Source organism: Eublepharis macularius, chromosome 9 (assembly GCF_028583425.1).
Source record: "Eublepharis macularius isolate TG4126 chromosome 9, MPM_Emac_v1.0, whole genome shotgun sequence".
In the NCBI taxonomy this organism is placed as follows: Eukaryota; Metazoa; Chordata; class Lepidosauria; order Squamata; family Eublepharidae; genus Eublepharis; species Eublepharis macularius.
This window is the reverse complement of record NC_072798.1, coordinates 8,434,917-8,448,259: the sequence shown is the minus strand read 5'-3', so window position 1 is coordinate 8,448,259 and position 13,343 is coordinate 8,434,917. Positions and strand designations below refer to the sequence as shown.

Genomic DNA, 13,343 nt, shown 5'->3' with positions numbered 1-13,343 from the left:
CACCCAGGAATTCGGAGAAACTGCTACAACTATTGGTACTACAGTATAACAATATTTTAGTGTATTGTCGAAGGCTTTCACGGCCGGAGAACGATGGTTGTTGTGGGTTTTCCGGGCTGTATTGCCGTGGTCTTGGCATTGTAGTTCCTGACGTTTCACCAGCAGCTGTGGCTGGCATCTTCAGAGGTGTAGCACCAAAAGACAGAGATCTCTCAGTGTCACAGCTACAATGCCAAGACCACGGCAATACAACCCGGAAAACCCACAACAACCATCAATATTTTAGTGCTTTTTTAAAAAAAATGCAAAAACCCTGTTGGGCTGGGAGGGGTTACTATTTCTGGTGGGGAGCATTTGGGCATGGAAGCTGCAGGAAAACCCTGTTGTTGCTATGCTTTATCTGCAGCCACACCAGCAATGGGGAAACCACAAAATCCCATCCCTGTTTAGAAGACGCTTATGCTACTTCCCTCTGAATGTTTTCCAGTAAACCCCGGGAAGGCGACTGAACTGTGCGCAGCCATTGTTCTTCCATCTTCTCAACATATGCGCTTCAAGGTAAGTGTGTCAGCTATCACTATAGTCAGATGAAAATTGTAATATGAACATTTTACACTTTGTTTTTTATCATACTTGTAATCTTTGCGTCCCAGGGAGAACAGTGTACAAATGAAAATTTGTAAAAAAATTTGTTTTAAAAAAATCTTTAGACATAGAATTGACCTGTAAACGTGTAAAATTGACCCATTTACAATTACGTTGTTTAAAAAAGGTAAACAAGACTTCTGTTTGTCCAGGGTGTCCACAGTGGTGGGCCTCACCAGGCAGCTTGCCACATTCCATAATCAGTGGGCAAAGGGGCAAACCGCTAGGAGGGTGGCCTGCAGTGGTGGACACCTGGCAATCCTAAACACAGATATCCATATGTATGAAAAAGGTATAATCACTTTCTTATATACCCGAAAAATGTAATATAGTTGTAGTATTTCAATAGTCCTTGTAATGTGTACCTTTAATCTTTTTGTAAACATAACTTTTGTTTTTTCTTTTTGTATCCCCCTATTGTTAAAAATAAAAATATCTTTTAAAAATGTATAATCGCTCTTTTAAAACATGCTTTGTTATAATAAAATGTAGCAAGAATGAACTAACAGGTTTAATATATTTTTAAGAAGATATTCAAGTAGACTGTGTTTGTAAATTTAAAGTTTGCTTTAAAGTTTATGTTTTGTAAGCTGCTTTGGGTTCCCATCTGGAGAAAAGCAGGATTAAACTATACTAAATATAAATAAAATAGGGTTGGGTCCTATGGATCCATGCTGCCCTGCCCACAGAACCTTCTGCTGATGCAAAAGGTGCCATCAATGAAAGACTTCTTGGGCTGAGGCAAAGCGCTACCATTAGGGGAAGGACTGTGGGACCCATATATAATTGTTCTGCGATCTGTTATCAGTCTGTCAACAATTAAGCAGACCAACTGCTATATGTGGAAGGACAAGCTATGCACTCCATGGGGCCACACTGTTCATGTATGCCTTTTCTATCAGAATCAAGAGGAACACTGCTAGAGACAAAGGGAAGAGAGCAAAAATCAGAACGAGGGGAACTCCGGCAACTCAGACAAACAATATTTTAATAAAGCTTTCCCCAAAGGGAAAAATAGGGACAGGTTCCAATGACTGGAATGACTGACCAAGACCAGTTTCCAAACTCCGTATTTCATAACAAAGATGATCATGGTGTTTTCAGACACAATTTTATTGTGGGTGAGATGCTACATGTATCATCTTGGGTTTATAGTCACATTTTAAAACACAATCTTCTCATTTTTTTTTACCCCACAAAAATAGTCAAGGGCCCATCTGTCCATAGTCCGTCATATTAAAAGGTGGCAGCCCTGCCCCTAATTCAAATGCCTGGTAGTTGATTTAAAGGCTTGCAGGTTCTTGTTTAGACTCTGCTGAAATCTTGATCTAGCATATGAGCTGAGACAGACTGACATTGAAGGGATTGTCAGCTGTATAAGGAATTGGGGGCAAAGCACATGTTACAGAGCAGAACTAGATGTTGTTTTAGCAAATGCATGTTTCCAAGCCTGCAGATAAAGGCAATGCAAGGATGAACAGGAGGAGGGGTGTGATGGAAATAAGGTTTAATCCCTTCCACACCAGGTGACTCTCCTCTATAAATACCCTTTCCTCCCATTGGATTACTTTCACAGTCCAGTTGGGAAAAATAATTAAAAATAGCTGGGGATAGGGGAATATATGCAATAGTCAAACACAGTAGAGAAAGGGAATCGTAATTCTCTTGCTACATCTGATTTTAGCTTTAGCCTGACTTGGGCAAAATCAGACTTAAGATTTCTCATTTCCTACCTGCAAGGCATCTTCGTTTAATAATCTTACACGTTGGTTTTTCCCTGCTGTAAACTTGCTGGGAACTCATAGCTGATCCCATCCAATTCAAATTTTGTATGGTTTCCTGCCCAGAAGGCACTTGTGGGTAGAAAATCCATAATGGGTGGAGAGGCCCTGAGACAGAGATGAAGTGGCTTGATCCCAATGGGCACCTCACATATAAAAGGACAGTTATGTAGATGATGAGCAACTTGTAGAACTTCAAATTAGATTATTTCAATGTGCAGCTCTCTGAAGGGCATTTGTGCCAGCAAAGAATGTCAGAGGATGCCAGTCGGAACAGAGTGCCTTTTGATATGAAAACCTTAATCCTGTTTGATGACCTGTTATATAATCTTGCAAATTGGTTACTATGAAATAAACGAAGTGTTGCTATTCTCACAAGGATAGAGGCCCAAGCACTTGCAAATCCCCGTTCAAGTTAGCAGTGCTTAGGCATCTACTGGTATTCCTAGAAGTGCACAAAAAGTGCCTCACAATGAAGGCTGAATGTATTCTGTACTACACATAAAACAGAATTCTGTGACTTGTGCAAATTACGAACATGAGGCAGGTTTGCTTGCATCTGGTTAATGCGAATAACTCTACTAGTTGAGGGGAGAGCAAGTAGCTATGCAGGGCAGAGCACCATGACATTTTCTTCTGGGAAATGCCTTCTCAGTACCTTTGCTGGCTTCTTGCATTTCCTCATGAGTTGCCCAAACACTTGCAAAGCTATAGTGTCATCGGCAAAAGACATCAGGAACAATCTGTTCCTTGCTGTGCACCAACGTCTTCATCTCCATGTTTATCCCCCCAACTGTTCTCAATGGTCCAAGAACAATAATCTGCCCAGATTTTGGGGGGCTGAGGCAGAGTGCACAGTGGCACTATGTGTTAGCAGCTCAGGGAAGTTCATAGGGTGACACTTTATCTTTGGTAAAGATATATGGACCCATTATTACAAGGAACTACATTCAGGATAGGATAGAAATAATATTCTAAACTAGCTGGTTAAACTAGGATGGATGGAGATAAGAGCATGTCTTGCTCTCATGGTTTCAAGATGGAGAAAGCGTATGTGTGCATTGGAGATTAACATTTGGGAAATCAACTCCTCACACTCAAATCACTGCTCCAGGATTCTATAAAACCTTAGAGGCTTAAAAGGCAAATTTCCTTACTCCATTGGTTTATCTGTTGCTGTATAATCCTACTGGGTAGTTTCTTTGTCAGTATGTTCTTAATGAAAGCCAGTTTAATACAGAAAATTTAATCTGCTCATTCAAGAAAAGCAAGGGGGTGTACTTCTAGTTTACCCGGTAGGCACAACATAGAAAACAGGAGATAACAATCTTTTTGTAGAAGACACGGAATTAAGTTTTCTAAATGTTAAGCCGCAAGAAACTAATCACTGGTATAAAATTTCTTATGTCCAAAATACGAAAACCAAGAAAAGAGTGCTGCTGTTTTTAATATCTTTATACAATGTTTTTAATGTTTTATGTTTAATGAAATGTTTTAAATGTTTTAATGTTGTTATCCGCCCTGAGCCTGCTTGCGGGGAGGGCGCAATATAAATACGATAAAAGAAAATAAAAGAAACACTGAAATATTTTTCAAAGTATTTTAATTAATTTCCTCCACTTCAGTGTACATTTCAGTGTATGAGTAACTCTCTAAGGGCAACTACAATTCATTTTAGCAGTCAGTATCAAATTATGTTTTTTCTCCTCCACCTCCTATCCCCAGTGGTTATGCATAGGCACTGAAGTATGGCCAGTCACATGCCTTTGGAAGATAAATATCTCGGGGGGGGGGGTCACATTTTTTGACAGAAAAACCATTAAATTCAATTGCAACTTTTAAGAAACCTTTTTAAAATAAAAGATTTGAACAACATTCACTCTATTGTGGGGTATAATAAGCTTCCAAGGAGGATTCATTTTTATAGAAATGTTATAAGGTCTCCTACACACTTCAATTCTTAGTATATCTGTACTAATAAGAAAGTATGGATCTCAGTAAGGGTCCACAGATGTAGAAGTCATCTCAAAATTTCCTCCAGGAAGTGGATGCTGATAAATACCAAGGAACTTAACAGTACATATAAACAGTTCATTTTAAAAAGTCCCTCTGTTCCAATTTGTGGCGTTTTTTGGGGGGCTGTACAAAGTCATCATCCAACTTGTCTTTTAAGTCCGGATTACCTATTTCAGCGTGGTAATAGGGCTGGACGGAGAATATTTTGTCAGCATAAATATTCTTCAGAAGTTCCTCAAAGTAGGCTTCCAGTTTCATGCCAGCTTCTGCTATTTCTGAATCAGGCTGTTAGGCAAATTCAACATAACAATATGTCAAGTTTTTACATTTTTAGTACCAGGATATTACAAACAGACTTTTGAAATTAATAGTCAAAGACTACTGATGTAATTTACACATGCACTTAATGTTGTTTTAGCAGAATATTTCAACTTGAGACATGATCCCAACTTTTCAACCCCCCCCCCCCCCAGGAGATGGGAGGGACACAACACTGACAGCTCTTTTGTTACAAAATAGTAGAGTCCAGTAGCACCCTTAAGACTAACCAACTTTATTGTAGTATAAGCTTTTGAGAACCACAGTTCTCTTCGTCAGATGCATCTGACTCTCCTGAGACTATAGTTTATTTTAGTTTCCCAGTTAATATATTTTCTGTATTTTGATACTGTCAGACTATTCTTCATACAGCATTTCCAAACATTTACTAGAAGAAAGTATTCCCTGATCTCTACCTGTTGCAGCCTCATTACCACCACCACTAACCATTTTCAGCACTTGGTTGCCAACAGTCTCTGTGAGATCCCTGACAAGAGGTTGGCCCGACATTATGAAGGGGGGGGGGGTCTGGTAATTAACTCATATAAAAAAATCAAGCTGTGTCCCTCTGACACTATTGTAGCATTTCAAAATCAGATTCTCTCTGACACAAACAGCCTTTCCCTAGAAAGATACATAAACACACTATAGTATTTCCTAACCGCATTAAATTCAGCACAGTTTTGGAAAATCAGTCGGAAATCAGCCACAACATTTTCTGGTTTTGTGTATGACGGATGATGAGCTTGCAGTCTGTTCTTGATGGTTGACAAGTCCATTGGCTTCTTAATGATTTTGTAGTAGCCAGGCACCTAAAAGCAATAGAGCAATATTCTCAGAAGCAACTCCAAATCTTTTATTTTTACTTTCAGTTTCTAGGAAATTAGAAAGGTTCACTTAGGAATTTTCATTCCTAAAACTGGGTCATAATCTGAAGGACACAACCGACTTTCTGAACCAGATTAATAGTGTGCAATCTGAGATTTTGTGACTTTGGATGTGAACTTACTGTAAACCTGTATCACACAGGATGAGGCCTTAGGCTTTTCGCAAGACATTTTTGATTACCAGGGGTAAGTCTCTCCTGTTGTTCACCTTTAAGTGTACCAGGAACCCTAAAGATAAGTTGGCCAGGTGTAAATTAAAAGAACCAAGTCCAGATAAAACTTTAATACAGGGAAGGGGAATTTCAAGGAGCAATTTTCCTTGTGGTAAATATTCAGTGTGCTGTCTGTGCCTTAAAACAAATGTATTTCAGGGTTCATCTCAAACTAGAAGTTATTCTATAAACTCCTTTGTAAATTATAATTCTAGAGGTGTGATTTACAATGTACAGTGCCATTGTAGTTTTATGTAAGTAGGTATGACCACAAGACCAGTGAAAACATGCATATGTGAGCACAGAACCTGCAACAGATTAAAGAAGTTGTGGGTTCTGCTTGTTAAATACTTTGTGGCCTTGAGTCATTCAGATAAGCAGCTGAAATTCCAAGTTATTGAAAGTCTCCAGGTGATTGGCCTGTAGATGTAACAGCTTCTGAAGAAGAGACACATTCTGGATCTTTACACTGAAGCTTCTAGTCCAATCCAGCTTTAATGAGGGAATAGACTAGATGTATGTGGGTAGAAATATTTGCTGAGTTAAAATGCTGGGATCTGTGTATCTTGGATACTGTGATTCGCTTATTATTCTGATATATTGGTACATGAAGATGCTTCTGGATTCTGTGTGACTATACACATTGTTCTTGATATGATTTATCCTGAGTGGGCTTATAGAGGTAAATATGTCATTCTTTTTATTACATTTGTTCTGGATTTCTGGAATTGGTCTTCTTTATATACTTGGAACTAAAAAAAATTGTGTAGGTCTTTGACCTACTTTACTTGAATGGGGCAGTGGGACCTACTCACTCTGAGTACCTTCATCTTTTTGAGAGAGTTTAAATTTACCTTTATTAATTTTTAGACCTGGAGTTTATTTTACACTGATATTAATATCAATTTACTTCTGTTAGGGAATTTCTATGACCCCTACTCTAAAAGACCTATGTATGAGCATTTATTGGAGTAAACCTTTCGCACAGAAGGCAAAAGTTGTTCCTTTTAAGCAGATTCCTTCGGACAGTGTGGTTAAGTAAGGTCAGAAAGCCCTACTGCAAGGACATTATCTCTCGTTTTGACTTTGTACTCAAGAATTCAGCTTGAATAAGCTCCTCCCTCTCGGGAAGACACCCACAGTTCCTTTGTGGCACCAGATATGGAGCATGTTTATATTAGAGAGAGAGCTTACTGTCTTGTCAATCGGGCCTGTATTGGTGCCATGTCTCCTGAAAAATTTGATTCTAAGAATTGTTATGTATCTAGTTTTGTATAACAATTTTATCTTTTTTCTGTAAACAATTAACTTTGGAAAGTATACAAGACTCTGCTGTGGCTGATTTTTTATGCATATGTTGGAGCATAGCATCTGGGTTTTATTGTAAATAAAGCTTATTAATTCTTTATGGATCACTGTTTGGAGTCTTGATTACTTGTGGGTGATGGCTGTAGGGAAATATAATCTGAACACAGAGTACTTTTAACAATTTTTCCTTAACAACTTCCCAAACAAAATTCTGCATATGCCTTTTTATTACTTTCTATGTGTACGTATATAAATTAACAAACCAAGGGACAACACTACCATTTCAGTTCTTGCCTTTTCCGAAAAGACATCCTAGCCTTTTGTAATTTCATTGATCCAAGCTAAACAGCTGTTTGTTTTTTTAAAAGAGAACACAGGTTGGTACTAAAACATTCTCTAGCACAAAGCTATTCAAGGTAACACAGCCGTCCCTCTAGAATTGACTTGAATGACATTCAGTATAAAGATAGTAAGTAATTCAGTTTTGGGTATTTACCTCAATTAATGTTTTTGGGAAACCAAATATCCAGTTTAGGGAATGACTGTATTAACAATGACTTGGGAAAAAAAACCCAGCCATGATTCAATGACATGTTACATAGTATCAATGCTCCCCTGCTGGAATTATTCACAGCACTCATAACCGTTTTTTTGATTAACGAGGGGTGCCAATTTATATTACGAAACGCTTAACAGCAAATAATAAAGTGACAGCCATACCGTGGGAGGGACAGGCTCTTGAAAAGCAAGGCTCATTTCATGGCAGTAAAGGTACAGCAGTAGTCTTTCACACCTCTGTACAACAGAAAAGATCGGAGTTACTCAAAACATCAACATGAACACCTACAAATGCTCTGTAGTCTTCATAGTGTGATTCTTTTCCTGCTTCCCCTGATAAAAATCTTTGATATCAACATGTTTTCTATACATATTGAGAAACTGGACTTTGAGTAGACAGTGTGTGCATCCCAAAGAGAAAGATGTTTCACTGGTTATCTGAAGAAGGGAGCTCTGACTCTCAAAAGCTTATAGCCTTAAAATCTTGTTGGCCTCTCAAGTGCCACTGGACTCCAATTCTGCTGTTTACTGGTTAAGGAGTATATTCCCTAAAACTATGAAGGAAATGTACACAGTGCAGCTGAATACTCCATGCTTGAAGCCCAATATTAGTTCTCCGTGAAAGCTGTTTTGTATAAATGAAACTAAAAAGTGTTAAAATAGTTTGTCAGAGTAAGGCACAGCTTTAACTCAAGAGTTGTAAATCATTTTATTGTTTATCAAAGGGGTGACCAGAGTACACTATCAAGGTAGAGGTACAACCATATTTTTGCAATTATGAAATTATAGCATGTGTTCAATAATACACTTATCAAAACTGCAAAAGAATGATGTACACGGCCAAAACAAATGTATAGGGGCAAGCTGTCATTTGGGTGCATTCTCACATTCTTGATGTCTATTAAAAAAAAAACCGTTTTATCATTTTTTATTGTTTCTGACTTCATTCCCCCTCCCCCACCACCACTCAAAATTACAAAATGAATGTAATACAATTAAGTTGTGTTCGTACCTTCTGATCTTTAGGTGATAGTCCAATATTGCCTTTCAGTTTTCTTCTTTCTTCAGACATATGACTTGGGCTATCACAATCATATTCTACTTGTGGGTTGGACAAATCATGGCAGAATGAGCAAATCCACTCTCCACTAAGTAAATGGACAGAAGACAGACAAAACTCAGTGTGCGTTCCCCTGAGTTCTGAAAGCTCCTAGGTTCCTCCACCCCATCTTGTTAGCAACCAAACCCCTCCCTCACGCTAAAAGGGCAGTTAATGGATATGAAACAAAAACCCATTGCCAGAAGTCCTAGGCACTGCCTGGCCCTAGGCAGAGTGGATGCTAGCCAGCTTGGAGACTGGAAAGTTACCAAGCCATGAGTCACAGGGGGGAATGACTGGCCGGCAGCCCCATGCCCCCAGAGAGCAGCAGAGATAATAAGGCTTCCTGAGGAGACTCCCAACCTAATAATCAGCATCATCAATCCCCTATCTCCCCTCTAGTACTTACCTAATCATTGCTATTCAGCATGCCTGACAGCCTTCCTGCCAAGTACTTACCAGGTCATCAAGCAATATTTTTACCTATAGTCCAGCTCAGATAGTCATATCGCACCTTTCCCAACATATTGTTCCACCTCCGGACAAGCCATTAAGGTATTGTTTTTAGGAGCAAGACATCCACCTTGCCGTAGGGTACATTTCGCTCTATAACCAGTCTGTCCAAGCATGTGCTCAGAGTGCGTGTGTTCTGGGACCCATCCATACACCCTCAAACTTGTTTGGGCTTCTGGTCATTTTGCTGCTCTCCCACGGACCCCTTCTCTAAGACTGGTAAATACTGCTCTTCTCCCCGACACTGATTTCCCCTTTCCTCATTGTTTTCTTAGTTCTGGGTATATGCTGTGTGTGGTTTTCTGTATGCTTGCCTTTTGCTCCTCTATTAATAAAGAAACCTTTCCTGTAGAACATCAGCCTGTTTATTTGAGCATTCTCTAAGGGAACAATCTCAGTATACATAGATAAGAGATTTCCCACTCACCCCCTCTCACTACATCTTCTTGACAGATAACTTCCCCAACTCGCAAAGAGACCTCCCCCATTAAGGTAACAAGCCGTGTTCCTCTGCCAACGGATTTCTGGTTACCTGTACTGTCTGGTACAGGGAAACATTTTCATCTATGAAGAGTTTTAAAAGAGGACGCCCAAAGAGTGAGATGTTTGAGTCCACCTCAGTTTCTTGTTCTTTGTACCTTGGAAAATTCCTGAGTACGGGAACATGGCAAGAAAGGTGGAACACTTTAGGACATCTGTCACAGCACAACAGCTCTCCTCCATTCTGACACACTGCACACCAGTCCTCATTGGGATCCTCATCTTTTCTATTTCCTTCAATATGAGCAGCCGCTATCCATGTTCTCTTGCCACTAGATAGCTGGTCATCTGTACTATCTGCTGCTTCAGTTCTCAAAACTCTTTCTTCAGAGGAGTGATTATGATTTGTATTCAACACCAGTGAGGTAGGTAAATTTCTAGAAAAAACAGTCTGCGGGACAGAGGAAAAACCAGAGCACAGTTTGAGAAAAATGTAACACTACTATTTTTATACACATGCATTTTTAAAAATACTAGAACACGTTTTTTTTTTACATTTTTTAGAAACTACCTACAATATAAAAAACCCAAGCATTTAGATCTCAAGTGTTCAAGAACAAACATTTCTTCTAAATAAACTAACTGAATACATAAATAGCACAAGTAGGGGTGCGTGCTTCAGGTTTCCCATTTGGGATTTTAACCTGAATTGGGCCTGAATTGTATACATTCAGAGTTCCCAAATTGGCCCCAGGATTGCTGAGCCGATTAGGGAATCCCGAAGCAAAGCTTTCCGAAGCGTTTAGGAACACTTTGGGAAGCTTTGTGTAGAGCAGCAGTAGCGGCACTTTCCTTGCCATTTGCAAACAAGAGAAGTGCTGCTGCTGCTGCTTTCAAAGCTCCCCTACCTATTTTTCACTGATGAGAGGGGGGAAGAAGTTCCCTCTTCCCCCCTCCCATGGGATGAAAAAGCCTGGGTAGTGCTACTTTGAGCTTCCCTGTGCTGGGAATATTTACAGAGCATACCAAAGCAGCTTAAATACCCGAACCTGAAGCTGCTTGCTGCTTCAGGTTTAAGGTTATTCCAGATTTTTTCCTGCTTTGGGTAAACTCAAAGCAGGAAACCCACATTTTTTTCAAGTGCACACCCCTAAGCATAGGTCCTATATGATTGTATTGTCGAAGGCTTTCACGGCCGGAGAACGATGGTTGTTGTGGGTTTTCCTGGCTGTATTGCCGTGGTCTTGGCATTGTAGTTCCTGTTTCGCCAGCAGCTGTGGCTGGCATCTTCAGAGGTGTAGCACCAAAAGACAGAGATCTCTCAGTGTCACAGTGTGGAAACTGAGAGATCTCTGTCTTTTGGTGCTACACCTCTGAAGATGCCAGCCACAGCTGCTGGCGAAACGTCAGGAACTACAATGCCAAGACCACGGCAATACAGCCCGGAAAACCCACAACAACCATCGTCCTATATGATTGTTCTAAGATCAATTTAAAGAACTCAATTCCCATCATACTTCCAGCCTTGAAATAGAATTTATCTGGTTTCCCAATAAATTAAAATTACCCTTCTACACTCAGAGTAGTTTATTTATAACAATGATTACATTTTGGCTACGGGATTCTTTGTCTGTGTCCTGCTTCACTATTACAACTGGGAAATCATCGTTCTCACTTGGTACGCCAGACTCTTGTTTTATTCTGATGGGCCCCAACATAACTACTGGTACTTTCTGGGTTGAATCAGCACCTGATGGTCTGCTAGAAGAATGAGAGCTATACACAAAAGATGCAGTGGGGGGAAAGAGGGAAGAACAAATAAATGTTACTAATTCATGTCCTTGATCTTCTCAAGAGCAACACAACAACACTATTTTCAGATACAAGTGTGAAGTGTATGAGAATATTGGACTATTATCCACAAACAATGCTAATAAATCAGTAGTATTTTTATAAACTGTTATGAGATTGGTGGCCTGGTGAAACACCTCTAGGCTTTCTCAGAAGAAAGCTTAGCTTTCATCAAAATGTATGTAATTTCTTCTTACTGGTCTGCACAAAATTTTCTTACTAATTATCTTCACAAACATGGCCCTGAATAACTTTTTCTATTACTAGAGCATTGTATTTTCTTTTTTTAAAAAAAATTATTAGGTGAGAATATTAATACATACAACTTTCAAATAACATCTCAATATCATTTTACCCCACCCTTTCCCTCCCCCCTTTTTCAGGACTTCCAACAGCTTTCCAACCCTATATCTTAATCTATTCCTAATCTATCCCCTTTTTCTATAACTCATTATATCATGTTTACATTCTGCTTTGTTAAGCTAAGCTCTATCTGTTAGCTTCAGATCTATTATTATTAACTTAAAATCTGTTATCTATTACTATCTGTTAACTTCAGATATATTTAAATTTAAGCTAACAATTAAATAAAATATCTACTTTATTAATTTTATCAATATCTATTAACTCCAAATCCACTTAAATTTAAGCTAACAATTAGCTAATACTTCGCTCCATATGGTAAAGATTCCATCTCTTCCAATAAAAAAAAACATTCTAATAATTTTCGAATTGCCATAGTTCCCCTTTCACGTCCCACTTCTTTTCTAAATATGTTTTCAGTCTTCCCCAATCAGTAAAGAATTCTGCCAGGTTCTGATCTCTCAGCTTTCTTGTCATTTTGTCCATTTCTGCCATGTACAGCAATTTATACATCCAGTCTTCAATAGTTGGTATTTCTTGCACCTTCAATTTCTGCGCATATAGAAGTCTTGCTGCCGTCGTCAGGTAGAATAGTAATGTTCGGTATTGCATAGGAACAACTTCCATACTTAAATTCAGTAGCAATAGCTCTGGGTTCTTCTTTATTTGGGTCTGCAAAATCTCATTTATTACTTCTAAAATATCTCCCCAGTACTGTCTAGCTACTTCACACGTCCACCACATATGATACAATGATCCTTCATGCTTTTTACATTTCCAGCATTTATCTGACATATTTGCATTTCCAAGCGCAATTTTCGTAGCCTAGAGCATTGTATTTTCTATAGCAAATTTATACCTGGTTCACGGGGAGGGCAGGATATAAATATGATAAAATGAATAAAATAAATAAATGCCGCAGGCATCCACTGAATCAGGCTTCTTGACCACCAATTCTTTTCATTCAAGATACGCCTACATAACACCATCACCATCCCAGTATTTTTACCTCCAGCATAACGCACCCATAGATTAAGGACCACAATAAAAACTAAATTCCAAAAGATTAAGTACATACATAGGGAAAGTATGGGAGGATTAATCTATTGATAAAATCACTATCGGACTAACCAAAAGCAGTACAAAGTTGGCCTTTTTAATTGCTGATGGTTTTTATAGCAAACCCCAAAGGCACAGACTTTCCCACCCCCTTTAAAGCAAAATTACCTGTTAGATCTCAATACTGATAATGGAAAACTTACTCATTAGATAACATTTGTTTCAAGCATCTTTTCCTAGACAGTCTGCTTAC

General features: G+C 38.9%; 1 protein-coding gene across 1 annotated transcript in view; it reads right to left on the bottom strand.

Moving 5' to 3' along the window:
- Positions 1-4,012: 4,012 nt before the first annotated feature.
- LOC129335793 (transcription intermediary factor 1-alpha-like) overlaps positions 4,013-13,343 on the bottom strand; it is a 28,940-nt gene continuing 19,609 nt past the window's right edge. Inside the window, exons 16-21 of the mRNA XM_054988590.1 lie at positions 11,425-11,593; positions 9,976-10,268; positions 8,738-8,873; positions 7,888-7,962; positions 5,423-5,572; positions 4,013-4,727 (exon numbers count right to left, since the gene is read on the bottom strand). Of these exons, the coding sequence (XP_054844565.1) occupies positions 4,518-4,727; positions 5,423-5,572; positions 7,888-7,962; positions 8,738-8,873; positions 9,976-10,268; positions 11,425-11,593 (1,033 nt within the window). The 3' untranslated portion in view covers positions 4,013-4,517. The remainder of the gene's footprint in view (positions 4,728-5,422; positions 5,573-7,887; positions 7,963-8,737; positions 8,874-9,975; positions 10,269-11,424; positions 11,594-13,343) is intronic.